Below are 16,566 nucleotides of genomic sequence, written 5' to 3' on the forward strand. Positions count from 1 at the left end.
CAAATGTTGGTTCAAAATAAATTTTCGTTGATATTCATGTACTCTAATATACTTAATAGCTCCTAAATGCAATGAGAAAACATTTTATTTGCTGTTAAGCCTTAATTCGATAAAACATGTCACCGAGCTGTAAAAACAACAGAAAATGTTTGCTATTTCAGCAAACAGTGAGTGACTGCTTTCCCGTTTCTGCAGACTTTTTGCTGTTTTAGAAGACTTTTCTGGTGTGTCTACCAACATATTTCTTTGGATGTGTCATTAACTAAACTTGCCCATCTTTTGCTAAATTAAATTCCTAACCTTATCCATAAAAAAGGCAATTTGTAAAAAATGGCTATATATGTTATCATTATGGTTCGGAATTTCGTTTTGCGAATTCGTAAATCAGAACAAGAACGTATGCAATTTTATATAAATTTATTCAGCTGCTTTCGGATATATTCCCAACATGAAAAGTATCGAATTGGTTTTGTTGTTTATAGACATACACAGAGTTTAATTTATAGACACACGTTAATTCTTTTTATCATCAAGTTTATCTTTAACCGATGGTAATTTAACATTTTGCTTTATCCCCACCTCAGTCTTGGACATAGCATTGGCTTTTTTCGCTGCTTGCTCTGCTTTCAAAACTTCCCTTTCTGCAGTAGTCAATTCACCAAATATGCTAACAATGAATTCATGCAACTCACGCTCATGTTGCATTTTGTTGCCAGTTGAAGGTGCGGCGGCTGTGGGACGGCCATGGTATAGAATTTGTAAACTAAAAAACAAAAAATGAATTGAAAAAAATTTAAATTAAATTATTTTTGTTTATTTCACAAACAAAAGTAAGAAATGCATTTAATTAAAGAAATTCTTGAACATTTTTGTGAGAAAAAAAAAAAAAAAACAAAACAAGGGCGCCATTACAAAACATGCAATTATTTTGTTTCTTTTTAAATAAATTGCAAACTCAATCACTTTGTGGTTTTAGATCAAAATTGAATCTTGCAAACGACTAATTTAAAAACAAAAATGTACTTTGCGCGCCATTTATTGGATTTCGCTCTTTGGTGATGTAGTTGAAAAAAATTGTGCCAAAATAATTGAGCAAATTTGCCAAATACTGTAATAACTCGGATGTAGTGTAATGTCCAATTGACGATATGAATAATGCAAAAAAATCTATTTTCTGTTATAAAATTTGTTTTTGTTTTGACACCAAAGTTGATTAGCTGTTGCATTGCTATACACTGATTAAATGCATACACCCAGAAATTTTGGTTGTTATGATTACGTTTCATAACCTTTGCATCATGAATATGATGACAAATTTGTCTATATTGCTAACCAAAAATGTAAAAATATTCATTGATATAATAAAAATATTCTAATATTTTCGATTTTTACAATTATTTTTTATTAAATATATGATCGTATTAACAATTTTCCCCATATTATTTTATTGTTAAAAACAATACATCGGTGGGAGCCACAACACAAAAAAGTCCGTTGTTAAACTAATGCTAAAAGTGAATTATTTTTATTGTACACAAATTATTTTGTTTTAGTTTATTTTTAAACTTTTATATTTAAAAAAATGGATTGTTCTTTTTTCCAAGTATGTCCCAATAATTGTATGAACTAAACGTGGTTATAAGTTCAATGCTAAATAAAGCAGAAGAACATTTTCGTACACTACTTAAAAATAGTAGGAGTGAATAGCGTGGTTAATATGGTAATGATTGAACTAATTTAGGCTGATATGTTTTTTGTTCTTTCTAAATAATATAACGAACTGTCAATAAAATAACTATACTGCAGTTGTCATTTCTAGTGAATCAGATATATCAGAGTGAACTTAGTAACTTTTTGTGTCAGCTACCCTGTAAATTTGAGCATTTAGAAGCCACAATTTTTACCCAAGTTGCCTGAAATAAATGTTATATTCTCTGTTATTTGAATAACTTGTGATGTCACATTATGTGTGATGCTATTTAGAGAAACTTTAAAATACATACACTCAAAAAAATGTGGACCCTCCTCTATTTCACTAAAGCCAATTTAACTTTATTATAGTTCATGGAATTATTATGTTTGGAGAAAGTTTCCTTTACTCTAATAATTTTTGGCGTACGTTAGTTAAATAAACTAAAAAAGGGGAACAAATTATACACAAATGAAGCACAAAGATTTAGTTAATTCGTACTTCTAACAAAATAGTTCGTTATTACTTTAACCCCCATTTTCATAAAGCTCCGATAGTGTTCCGTTAACTAACCAACTTTTAAACCATATTATGGACGAAGCTGTCATCATGCCTATATATTCCATATGCCAATTAGGAACTTAACTGACGAAAGTTTTTCAGTTAAAGTTAACCGAGGAGAAGATATTTGCACTTTACTTTCTGTTAACTGGCAGTTAAAGCCTAACGGAGCTACATGAAAATGTCCGTAAGTTAGTAAATTTTACTACAAATGGGTCAATCTTGAACTTCGTATGGCACTAAAGACTTTCTTGCAATCCTTCAAACTACAACATTTTCTTTAAAATGTGAAAAAAATTAATTATACCCCCTGTTCTGTTTTACGAATCCGCAAAACGCAAAATTTCCTCAACCCCTATTATCTGAACCATAATTTTTATTCATAGTTCTTATAAGAACTACCATATGGGTAAGAAATTTAATTGGAAAAAATTCATGACTAAACATGGAATGGTTCAAAAGTTATTAACAATTATATTTCATGTTAGCCTGATACCGAAACAGGCAATTAACGTCCAAATGCATTATATCTAATTTTACAATTATTAATCGAGCTTTTATGGACAGATTTAGATTAAGGAACATGATTAATAGTCTTTATGCTAACTCCTTATGGAGAAAACATTTGGAAATTTTCCTCTTACAAATTGAATCATCTTTTCTCCCACTGTACATCATCTTTTCATATAACTACAAGTCCCTTAATCTTATTTTTATTTCGTTTTTGTTACACAGTAATGCAACAACACGAAATTTATTTTTAGAAAGCTAATTTGTTTGAATTCACCTAAGTGGTGAACAATCGAACAATGTTTTTTTGTTTCTACAGTCAACAACAACAACATGTGGCAACTTACAGAAACTGGTTTCAAGGAGACAACAACAATTCTAACGCGTACATTAGTAGTGTTATATGAAAAGATGATGTACAGTGGGAGAAAAGATGATTCAATTTGTAAGAGGAAAATTCCCAAATGTTTTCTCCATAAGGAGTTAGCATAAAGAGCCCAAAATTGTGTTATCTCTCCCAGCCAGATCTATACTAAAGGCTGTGGAAAGATTCATTCGCCCGAATCGAAACATGTACAGTCCAGGCGTGTATAGACTTGTATCTGGCGTTTTCGTTTCAATGATTCTATTAATCATGTTCCTTAATCTAAATCTGTCCATAAAAGCTCGATTAATAATTGTAAAATTAGTTATTAACAATTACAAATTTTGCGTTTTGCGTATTCGTAAACCAGAACATGGGGGTATGTGCACTGAAATACCCGTGAACCCTCCAGGAAGAAAAATTTTGTTAATTTTAGAAAATTTTGATTATTTAGAGAAAATTTTGACTAAATAGTATTACAAACACTGACATCACGCCGATATCACAAAAATAAATATTTTTGTTTTGAAAAATTCAAGAAAATTTATTAGAAATAATTATTTTTTTCACTTGTTAAAGAAAATTTTATAGTTTGATGAAAATGTCCATGTTTGAAGGAAAAAATTGGAGTCATACTAAGTTCAAGATGGGCTCATTGTTGGTAAAATTTACAAATTTTAAGAAATTCTGAACTATTTTGTGAGAGACACGAATTTAGTTAATCTTTATGCTTCATTTGTGTATACGTTTTTCCTCTGTTTTAGTTTATTTAACTAACGTACGCAAAAAAAAAATATTAAAGTCATGGAAACTTTGGTAAAACGTAATAATTCCATGAACTAAAGGAGAGTTAAATCGGCTTTAGTGAAATATAGGGTTCGCTTTTTTTGGGTGTGTAATTTGAAAAATATTAAAATTTTTGAGGTATTTCTTTTATTGTGGTACAATGACCGTTTTCCTTTTTTCGAACGACTTTTTGCTGTTTTGGCAGATGTTTCTGCTGTTTCTACTAACAAATTTCTTTGAGTGTAGCAGCGTCACCAGTTTCATTGTGAGGCATGCTAATCGATGCTAATCTCTACGGTTTTTATACCCTAAACCACTAGTGGTCAGGGTATAATAAGTTTGATCGGCCAAAAATGTGCCTACCAGAAATATTGATTTTATACCCCATAAAATATATACCGATCGACTCAGAATCACCTCCTGAGTCGATCTAGCGCTTGGTGTCCGTCCGTCCGTCTGTCCATGTATTTGTTGTTCACAGGATTCCGGTCGCAATTATTAACCGATTTGAATGAAATTTGGTACAGGGTGTTTTTTGGACACAAGGACAAACGCTATTGAATTTGGAAGAAATCGGATCAAATTTAGATATAGCTCCCATATATATGTATCGCCCGATTTCGACAAATGGGGTCACGTTGCGCGTTTTTCCAAACGGATCGTCACCAAATTTGGCAAAAGGTAATCTTTTCCATCGTCCTTCAAGTCTGCAAAATTTCATCCAAATCGGTTCAGATTTAGATATAGCTCTCATATATATGTATCGCCCGATTTTTCTAAATTTGGCCATAAAACCCTTATTTATCAACCGATCTTACCCAAATTTGGCTAAATATAATCTTCTATAGCACTAACTATATGTGCAAAAAATCATCGAAATCGGTTCAGATTTAGATATAGCTCCCATATATATGTATAGCCCGATTTTCCCAAATTTGGCCATAGAACCCTTATTTATTAACCGATATTACTAAAAGTTGGCTAGATCCAGTCCTCTATAGTACTAACCATATGTGCAAAATTTCATCGAAATCGGTTCAAATTTAGATATAGCTCCCATATATGTATCGCTCGATTTTGAAAAATTCGCCCTTATCACCTTATGTTTGACCATACAGCCCTCATTTCGTAACTGATCTTACTCAACTCTTGCACAAGATAACCTTTTGTGGTATTAATCAAACCCGCAAAATATTATGCAAATTGGATCAGATTTAGATATAGCTTCCATATAAATACATCGCTCGATTTTCCCAAATTTTGCCATAGTATCCTTATTTATTAACCAATGTTACTCAAATTTCAAATTTTGATGTACTAGCCGATCGTACTTATACGTACTTGTAGCTCTTACATCAGAATATTGCTCGATTTTTACAAATTTGTATTTATTACCCACACTAATTTAACGATTTTCTCTTTTTTAATAATGGGCTCAATATTAGTGGCATACTAACTCCGTAGGCGCAATATCAACACAGCCAGTGTTGCTAGAAATAGGGGAAATTCCCTATATGTAGGGTTTTTCTAATATTTAGCGTCTTATAGGGACGTAGGGCCACAATGTAGGACATTTTCACTCAACACAATTTGTAATAATTTTTACATTTTGGTGGCTCTAGAGGAGGAAATTAGAAGCCGGCAAGGCTTGATCTTTAACAATGTGTGGTAAACTTTATTCCTGTAGAAAATTTTGTCAACATTTTATTTCTATAGAACATTTTGTCAAAATTGTATTTCTATAGAAATTTTTTATTTCTATAGAAATACAATTTTTTTTATTTCTATAAAAAATTTTCTCAAAATTTTATTTCTGTGGAATTTTTTCTCAAAATTTTATTTCTATAGAATTTATTGTCAAAATTTTATTTCTATAGAAAAATTTCTGACAAAAATTTGTTTATAGAAACTTTTTCCAAAATTTTATTTTTATAGAGATTTAACAAAAAAGATTACAAATTTGGGTAGAATTCTACCAACTGTGGCAACCGTGGTGATAATACAAATTTATATTCTAAGTTATATACGTTGCATATTCATGTTTTAAGATAATAAAGTACTTAGAACCATTTTTGTTTTGTAAAATTTTTAAATTTAACGAAAAATATAGTAGGGAAAATTGTTTGGGAATGTATGGGAAAGTAGGGAATTTTTTTTCCTTGTAGGGTAAACCGAACATTTTCCGTGGCAACATTGCCTTTGAGCTATAGTCAGATTGACACAAAGCACCCATAGACATGTACCCCTTAATTTTCTTAAATATGCAACTGCGGTTTATCTCCCAGACCTATATGTTACCCCACAAATGCTTATGATTACTAATTCTGTAATGGTGGTTTAGGGTATGATATAGTCGGCCCCGCCCGACTTTCTACTTTACTTACTTGTTTTATTTTAGTTTGAACGTAGTGTTATTCATACCAGTACGTGTACGTATGAGTAACATTAGCTTAAATTACAACAAATATCACATACGCCACCTCTTACCAATAATCAGCATATTATTACTATGCTTTCGATATTTGAAAATCGCCTTTCCATACAAAAGGGAGATTTCGAGCATAGTGTGAACGTAGTATAAAAATGATAGAGCCAAATATGAACATTTGTGATCTCCGATCCAACGACGATATCTGGTATACAGGGCGTAGAGGAATGAAGAAGAAGAAATCTTGATAAAACTTTTTGGTATATTTGGGTTGGAGTACCGGGCTTCTCAATTTATCTTTTATCACGATCGGCATCTGAAATTTTGAACGAGTGAGTCTACCACTGAAATCTTGAAAGATTAGGCTTAAATGAACTACAAGAACTGATTTCTTTTTATTTGTTTTAAAAATACTAAATGCTCAAGTGATAAAATTGAGTGTTCGGTCAATTAATACACTAACGATATGATCACACAGGACAAGTATTTGACAGAAATCAAAAACTCAATAATTTTTACTCATATTGAGTATATAACGTAACGATAGGAGTATTTTCTTAAACCAGTATCCATTTATTTCGAAAGTGGCCCTGGAAAAACTTTTGATACTCATTTAGGTCAAATATTTGACTAATGGGTGATACGATCAAAATTTGGTCAACGGAAAACGCGTGTAAATCGGTGAAATCGTTTATTAAAAAAATCAAATTAAATTTCTTTTTCAAGTTCAATTAGTATAAAATTCAGGAAAAATATTCAGTTAAGCTTTCGCTTTTCCAAATCCGAATTGCCGGGCCTCACGCTTGACACCTGCCATCAGATATTGTACAGCCACCTTGTCCACCTTCTTCGCCCCAGAAAGCCAGTTCGCCTTGAACTGCTGCTCGTCCTTAGCAGTTTTTTGGTCTTCTTTAGGTTCCGCTTGACAATAGCCCAGTATTTCACAATTGGGCGGAGCTCTGACGTGTTGGGAGGGTTCTTGTCCTTGGGAACCACCTGCACGTTGTTGGCGGCATACCACTCCATGGCCTTTTTACCGTAATGGCAAGATGCAAAATCCGGCCAAGCCACAGGTAAAGATGGCTTGCCAAACCAGATATTTCTTTGCGAACTTTGACAGTTTTATGTGCTTGAAAATATCTGCTACCTTTCCCCTTCCTTTTGCCGTATAAAACTCCTGTCCCGGAAGATGGTTGTAGTCGGCTTTGACGTAGGTTTCGTCGTCCATTACCACGCAGTCAAACTTCGACAGCATCGTCGTGTACAGCCTTCGGGATCGCGCTTTGGCCGTCGTATTTTGTTTATCATCGCGATTTGGAGTCACTACCTTCTTGTAAGTCGGCTCGTATTTTGGCTCGGTGCACGGTTGTAGACGATACACCCAGCTTATTTGCGGCATCTCGGGGAGAGAGGTTAGGGTTTCGCTTGAAACTACCGGCAACTCTCTTTGTCGTCTCAGCGGCTTCCGGTTTTCGATTTCCCCCCGATCCAGACTTCCTGGCTGTCGACAAACGTTCCCCAAACACTTTAATTACATTTGTAATGGTTTAGCGATTTTGCCAGCTTTGCGTGCGAGTAGCTCGGATTTTCGCGATGCGCGAGCAAAATTTTGATACGCTGCTCTTCTTGCTTGGACGGCATTTTGACAACTGAAGAGTGCATTCCAAAATCAAAATAGGAGCAACATTCTACACACACACACACCTTCAAAATGAGGGGTGTTCAGGTTTTTTAAATGCAAAATTGAAAGAAATACGTCAAGTTTATATTGACCGTATCACCCTTTAGTATGACCATACCCTAAGTATTAAGATCGTATTAGCACACTGAAAAATTTATTTGTTCTGCTTTCACATTCTTATTTTTGATTTTAGCGGTGTAACTGGAACTTATAAAAATGTTCAAAATAAACTGATTAAAGATGGGTCTGTATGTGGTATGTGACAAAAATTGGACCTACAATGGCGCATTTCCAAACGAATAAAATAAGCAGTAATAAAGAAACCCAAAACAATTCTAAATAAAACATTAAAAACGCAAAACTAAAAGTCAATAATTCAGAGAGATAAATAAACATAACAAAATAACTCGAATGTACTCAATTTTGCACTTTTCTATACCGGTGTCAGTTGGATGATGGACCTCATTTGTACAATCCCAGCCGTCTTCCCACGATTGACCATGAATTCTCAATCGGGTTGAGGTCGGGGCTTTGCGCTGGCCAATTCATCACTTGAAATTGTTTGCACACAAAGCCATTTTTTCACAATTTTTGCATTATGCTTCGGATCACCATCGACTTCATCTTCAGGATAGGCACTCTTGTCAACAAACTCGGGAAGATGAGCCTGCAAAATGGCGAGGTAGTCTTCCTTCTTCATTATACCATCAATTTTCTGCAATGGCCCAATGTGCCACCAAGTGAAGCAGCCCCAAACCATGATGCTTCCACCACCATGCTTAACAGTTTGCTTAACGGGGTGGCGTTGAATGGTATCACCAGGACGACGTCAGCAATATTGTTTACCATCCGATTGTAAACGGTTAAATTTTGATTCATCTGACCAGATAACACGTTTCCAGTCATCTGTTGTCCAATTTTTATGCTCTCTTGCAAGCTTCATTCGCGCCTTTTAATTCTTTTCGGACAGTGCAGGTTTATTTTTTTTTACAGCTGAAACATAACCAATGTTGTGGAGCGCTCGTCTTGCTGTCCATTCACTAACTTGCTTATTTATTGCAACAGTAGTATTTTTCGGCGTTACGGACTTGTTCTGCTTGTTCTGGAGTAGTATTTCGTCTTTTTTGAACGCGAATAACCAAGGACTTATATTTAGTTCCTTGGCTATTTCCGCGATAAAGACCCATTATTAGTTAAGGAAACTATATTGTCCTCCACATCGCGCAATAATTTTCGAATAAAACTTTAACTCTTACCAGCAAACACGTTTCTAAACACAAATTTGTATTACTAATCATAAAGAAAGACAAAAAATACAAAACTAAAGGTATATTTTTTTTGGTTTTATGATGAGTACATGCGAGTTTTTTTTTTTGTTATGTTTATTTATCTCTCTGACTTTATTACTTTTTGCGTTGTTTGTTGTTTTATTTAGAATTGAAGAAGGAATAAAGAAAAAAAAAAAAACAAAATTATTTTGAGTTTCTTTATTGCTGCTTTTTTATTCGTTTAGAATTGAAAAAAAAAATAATTATGTACTCATTTCTGCACGCCACTGTATATCCAATATGTATAGGAAAAATATCATTAAATATTAAGCGAACGTGGAACGAACACCAAATGTTGGCCCAAAGTTCAGATTGGTCGTGATTTTTACAAAAAAATTCATGCATTTGGAACTCTTATTAAAAATGGTAGCTGCAATTCTTCAAGTCTCAAAGGGCATGCCGGATATACCAGAGCCCATATATATAAAAATATATAAAATAATATAACCCATATATACATACACCCTCTCTCCACATATAAACATACCGAATAAAATCTAGTGATGAACAACAACGCTAACAATAATGCTGTTTACATAAAATCATTATGAATGCCAAGAAAATTTAAAACAATAACGTATAAGCGGAAAATCTAAACAAAGAGACATCTACAACAACAATAGAAAAAACAATAACAAAAGTAAGAACAAGATCATCAACATCACAAATAAGACAAGTGTCGTGGTGCCGCCGGTCTCTTTAACATACATGCGGATGTGTGTTAGTATTTGTATACAACTTAGACTGGGTGGTTATCGCTCGGAGCCAAACGTATTCATTTAGTATTTTGATTGTATGTGTTCATGTATGTGTGCATGTGCATGTTTATATTAGCAAAGAAAAAATTTGGCAGAGAAATCAACTTAAATAAAATAAAGCAACAATAACAATCAAAATCGCAACAATAATTCTAATAAAGAAGCAATGTGGGTTGGAGGGGATTACAGGCAACGATTAGTATGCGATGAAATAAACTAGACACGTAAATGGTTATATTTTTATGAGGATGGTACACAAAATTTCGTCACAAATATGGTTGAATTTTGTCGGGGTGAAAAACTTGTTTATCGGATGCAGGATGCTTGTTTTAAATCATCTTACCTTTGCTAAATATGTTAGAATTTGTACAATGGGTAGTAAACCAGAACGCACAAAAATAATTAAAATTAAAGTTAGTGTCGAATTACATTTTTGGAAAGTTTACTTGATTTTAATATATTAACTTTTAGTTATATTAACTAAAAAAGGGGAAAAATAGACCTAAACGAAGCATAAAGATTTACTAATTTGTGTCTCTCACAAAATAGTTCAAAATTACTTAAAATTTGTAAATTTTACCAATAATGCGCCCATCTTGAACATTTTGCAATTTTGAACTCCAATTTTTTTCTTCGCACTACGTAGTTTTCTTTTACAAATGAAACACCAAAATATTTATGTCTAACAAATTTTCTTGAATTTGTCGAAAAATATTTACTTATTTTTGTGAAATTTTTCTAAAATTAACCAAAATTTTCCATCCTGGTGGGGTCACTGTTTTTTGAGTATATGAGGCATTTCTCTCATATAAAGTATTTTGTCTTGTTCAAAAGTCGATAAACTTTTCAATGAAGTCGTTTTGTCTACACTGAAAAATGTTTACATGACATTAAAGATTACGCAACCTCAATTACAAAATATTAAGGATAAATTTCTTTAAAATAATGAAATTTTAATTCATATAAAATGTATAATCTTTGCTTCAAATTTTTTTTATTCAATTTAGGACACAAATTATGGAAATTTGCGTTAAAGTCGCATGTCTTTGAAATATTCCTTAAAAAACACATTTTTAGTTTAATTTAAAGAAAATGAAATATTGAATCTTTAGATTTAAGATAAAAACGCTACAAATGCAGGCTAAGGCCTATTTTGAGGATTTAACATCTTTGGTTTAAAGTTTTTGTGGAACTAAGTAAATATTTTTATATCCTGCGCCACACTGTGGAACAGGGTATTATAAGTTAGTGCATATGTTTGCAACACCCAGAAGGAGACGAGATAGATACATGGTGTCTTGGTGGGCCCTGAGTCGATCTAGCCACGCACGTTTATCCGTCTGTCTCTGAACACATTTTTGTGATCAAAGTCTAGGTCGCAGTTTAAGTCCAATCGCCTTCAAATTTGGCACAAGTTCTTGTTTGAAGAAATCGGTTCAGATTTAGATATAGCTCCCATATATATCTTTCGCCCGATATGCACTTATATGGGCCCAGAAGCCGGAGTTTTACCCTGATTTGCTTGAAATTTTGCACCAGTACTATAGTCAGGTGTGCTAAATTTGATTGAAATCGGTTCAGATTGAGATATAGCTCTCATATATATATTTCGCCCGATTTTCCATCATATGACCACAGAGGTCAAAGTTGTAGTCCGATTTACTTCACGTAATTTGCACAGGGAGTAAAATTAAAATGCTAAGTATGCATGTCAAATTTGGCTGAAATCGGTTCAGATTTCTATATAGCTTCCATATACACACAGAAAAAAAAGTGTCTCGTAAATTTAAGAAGATTTTTACAATAATTTATTACAAGAATTTTCCAGAATTTTAGTTCATTTTTCGTATCTTCAGCGAAAATTAACTACTCGAAAGGAAATTTTACAAATTCTAAGTAGCAATCGTTTAGTTCATGTCCTACAAAATATGATGGAAATTTCCTTAAAAAATTTCTTAACAGGTAGTTAAAAATTCGTTTGTCATGCTATAAAACTACTTGTGAAATGTATAGTATTTTCTAAATAATAAGTGCAATTTACTATAAGAGTTTTTTGTATGAGAAAATATTTTTGTACGAAAAATGAACTTGAAAGTGGATAGCAATTTCTTACTGACAATTCCTATAGTTAATAATTGTTGGTAAAAAATTACCCAATGAAACATTTTTAGTTCACATGTAATTAAATTTATAGACATTTTCGTCAAAAATGGTAGATAACATTTCTTGAAAAATTTGCAAATTTTAAGTTAAATGTTTCATTGTTCATAAACTGGTGTGCCTTTACGAACATTATTCTTAGAGTAAATTGTCAGCAGATGTGATGAACTAATGCATAGTACAAAGATCTTTATCGGCATAGTGGAATGTGATTAATGTAAAGATGATGTTACTTGAGTTTTGTTGTGTATACATGAGCGTGGGGTTGTTTTTATTTTTGTTCATTTAGTGGTTTGTGTGTGTGTGTGTTTGTTATTCGCGGATGGTTTATTTGGCTGGATGAGGTGTTGTTTTCAATAAAGGCACATGTGTTTTTGTTGTTGTAGGAATGTTTTGGCTTTGCTTGGTTTTGTTTGGCATGCTTCAGTTGTATAGTTGGCGTTGGCGTGGGCTGTTGCATCTTTTAAATAGGTATACAACAAGGGAGTACAAGGGCATGGAATATTTTGGATTTTTGAGACATATATTGGTGTTTGTTTATTAAACCTTTTAAATGAAAGTTATTAATATTTTATTGGTAGTTTAGAAAAAAGTTATTAAGAAAAATTTGGAAAATATGTTGAGATTGAAAGTGTTTTGAAATTTTTATTATTGTATGTAAAAAATTAATATTCAATTCCAGATGAATTTGGAAAATTTTTGTTATATCTCAGCGTATAGTTTATTCATAAATTGGTAAGTATTTTTTTAATATGACTTTCTTTTAAAAAGAATATTTTTTATGTATATTATTATTTGTTAATTAATTAATGTTTTTCTTTGTTGTAAAAACAATATTTAATTTCAGAGCAACTCCAGATGGATTCGAACAAATAAAAAATAGAGAATTGGTAAGTTTTCTTTTAAAAATTGGCTTTATTTTAACTAGAATATTTACGTTTTTGTGACCTTTTTATCATCAAAATTACAGGTTTTTAATGCCTTATCTTAGTATTTCTTTATTCAAATTTTTTTGGAAACCAATGTAATATTTTTAATGTAAAAACAAATATTTAATTTCAGAATAACCCCTTAAACATTTGGACAACTTTTTAGTACTCCTTTACCTGTAATTTAATAGTGAATTGGTAAGGATTCTTTAACTTTCTTTTAGCCCTGGACAGTCATCCTTATTTTTTGTACATTAACGTCAGCCTTCGTCATTTTGGCTACGGCTCATTTCAAGACGCTAAAATTTTCATCGTGAGCGAAAAAGTGAACCAAACTTGAGTTTATTTTCTTATTCAATTTGGTTTTAAGTAGTTAAAACAAAAATTCATAAAACGGTCGAATTAGTATAACTTAAATTCACCATTTCCCAATAGACTAAAATGCATTTTAAATCGAAAATGAAATTACGTGTCGTCATTTTGACGAATGATGACTGTCTAGGGTTATCAAGAATATTTGGTTTTTAATGCATATTATTATTTTTTTCATTAGATATTTTGAAAACTTATTTAATAATTTTATTTAATATTTAATTTCAGAGTAACCCAAATAAATTTGGACAACTTTTTATATTTCCCCTCAGCGTACAATTTAATTGGTAAGTTTTATATTAAAACTTTGGCTTTCTTTCAACTAGAATATTTATTTTATTATATCCTTCACATCGATAACAACACAGTTTTATGAGTTTATTTAGAATACTTCATTATTTCTCTAATTGTTTCAGGTACAAATTTTATGAGATACGTTTTCCAAAGAAAAGTTGAATTCTTTACACCATTTGATAAAATGCCCCAAATATGGTAAGTTCAAGCTAAAATGAAGAATTAAAAGTTATATTTCATTACATGGTGTTAATTTTTAACAATTTTCATTTTTGTTTCCATTTTTCCAGCAAGATATGTGAAAAAACTACCTACGATGAATAAAAAAAGGATAAGTCAAAATGTCCAAACAGCGGGTTCAAATGAACTACTCTCTGTTCTACGTGGTCATAATTTTTATTCACAAAAAACATTGTATTAAGAACTTTAATCATAAGTTTTTATAATAAAGTACTTTTGCTTAAAGAAAGTTTAATTTTAATGTATGAAAATTTTCATAATAGTAAAACGGTTTGTTGTTCCTTTAATTATTTAATTTCTCTGTACTCTGGAATGATTGATTTACAAATAGTTTAGTCGTCGACATTTTAAAGAGACTGTTAACCAATTTTTATTATCGGGTTTCCCACAAAATAAGCAAGTAAACCAAAATAATACTGACTTTTTAACTTGGTAGGGGTATATAAATCTTATGGTGTTGTAAAAATGAACTAAAATACAATGTTATAGATGAACTAAAATTTAAGAGAATTATAAACTAGACAAGTTGAAAAAAATCTTAAGGGCTAAATCATGGTCAATATTACTACAGTTTAGTTCATTTTGCAATGGAAAAGGGTTCACTGTTTTTTCAGTGCATGTTTTTCCTATTTGGGCAAAAATGGCCAAAATACCCACATTTTCCTTATAAAATCGCCACTGTCGATAACTTGTAAAAGTGAATCAAATGTTCCTTTATTTCTAATACATATCTATCGACCGGTAAAGCATAAATACATACTGAAAAAAATCCCGGTTCCAATGATTTCGTCTTTACTTTAAAAATTTTGGTATTGATTCCGAGCGAAAGAAGCGGAGAATAGAAGTAAGGATATTTTTAAGACACAATTCTCTTTTAAATTTGGGTTTTGTGTACTTGCTTCTAGGAAGCACATTTTAATTTTTCGCTTTTTCAGCTTTTGTTCTTCATATGCTATTAAATTCCTGTAAAAACGAGTTAACGACAACTTTATTTTCCAAATTAAGACTCGACTTACAGTAGAAATTAGTCTATGTTTCAAGTAAAAAACGCTTTTATAATAAAGTGTTGAAAAACATGTCCTATATTTGAACAATTTTTTGTTTTATAGTCAAGATGCAAAAAGACAACAAATTTAAAGACAATTTCATCAAATTTAAAGAATTTTTCTGAATAATTAAAGTCAAGTTGACCTTAGTCCAATCATTTTTCGTTCATGTTATGATACCCATTTTTAAGTGAAATCACATAATTATAAGGACAATACGACTTCATTGAAAATTTTATCGACTTTTGGACAAGGAAAAAAAACTTTATATTAGAGAAATGCGTCTTCTATGCTAAGCAAAATTTACATTCGTATTTTAAAGTCATGAAATCTTTGACCACACAACAATATTTTTTTTAGTGCACTTTTGCGAAGTTGCCTCAAAATTGCTTCAGATTAAAATGTTTCCAATATTTTACTAACATAGTGTACCATCCTAGAGCATTAATATAATCGGCCCCGTCCGACTTTAGACTTTCCTTACTTGTTTACTATGAAATATCCGTACGTGAAAATCCTTATGGCTATGACAAAATCTTTGGATCCAAGTATACTTGGCTCGGAATAAATACCAAAATCTTTAAAATCTTTGGATTCGGTTATAAAAATTAGGTTCCATATCATTGGTATAATAGTATTATTGGTATAAAACAATCACAGTATTATTCCAATAATAACGAAATCTTTGAAGAATCAATGCTGTTTTGGGATCGAACCCCCGACTCCTTTTATTCAAGGCGGGCTTGCTAACAGTTGTTTTTTTTTATTTTAGAGGGAACCTAGTGTTACCTAGATCTGTAAGCGTACGTATGAGGAACATTAATAAGCAAGTATTGGTAAAACTGTTTGTAAAGTCAAATAAATAAAGATAATAAACTAAAACATAGGCCATGGAATGTAATTGCCATTTATCTCCTTTTTAGAACATGAAGGGGTTGTGAAGTTCTTTCTCAACATAGAAGACCGACTATCGATATAGTTTGTCCAATAAAGGGAACTGAGGATGATGTGGAGATCCAAAACAGCTGTCTTTCCTCTATATTGGAAAAATTTATCTTTGCCATAAAATCAATAGGGCTAATAAATTATAACATTACATGTCCTAAGATACGTATTTTGTACAACATCAAAGGTAACATAACTAGCCTTGACTAGCGGTTATCTGCAAGTATTTTAACTGAAATATTTGCATGTCCATGGCCCCACTTACAGGCGATGTTGCTGTTTTGTTTATGTTACAACCACGGCATTTGGCAACGCTACCAGTATCATAATAATGATTTATGGTGCGATACCTATGAGTATTTACTCTGAGTAAAAGCCACATAAAGTGTTATCCCAAAAATTTTCATATCTACCCTTTATTGAATATAATACTCGTATAAATAATCGGAATAGTCAAACGTAAACTTATTTAAA

The 16,566-nt window shown here is 31.8% G+C and overlaps 1 protein-coding gene and 1 long non-coding RNA gene across 2 annotated transcripts in view; one reads left to right on the forward strand and one right to left on the reverse strand.

The window, feature by feature from the left end:
• Positions 1–400: 400 nt before the first annotated feature.
• Positions 401–16,566, reverse strand: part of LOC142236223 (2-oxoglutarate dehydrogenase complex component E1-like) — an 81,776-nt gene continuing 65,610 nt past the window's right edge. Inside the window, exon 11 of the mRNA XM_075307485.1 lies at positions 401–763. Coding sequence (XP_075163600.1) covers positions 514–763 — 250 coding nt within the window. The 3' untranslated portion in view covers positions 401–513. The remainder of the gene's footprint in view (positions 764–16,566) is intronic.
• Positions 13,795–14,239, forward strand: LOC142236226 (uncharacterized). The gene is made up of 3 exons (XR_012721946.1): positions 13,795–13,854; positions 13,984–14,059; positions 14,152–14,239. It is a non-coding gene; the product is annotated as an uncharacterized LOC142236226 (long non-coding RNA).

This window comes from Haematobia irritans, chromosome 4, assembly GCF_050003625.1.
Source record: "Haematobia irritans isolate KBUSLIRL chromosome 4, ASM5000362v1, whole genome shotgun sequence".
Taxonomy (NCBI): domain Eukaryota; kingdom Metazoa; phylum Arthropoda; class Insecta; order Diptera; family Muscidae; genus Haematobia; species Haematobia irritans.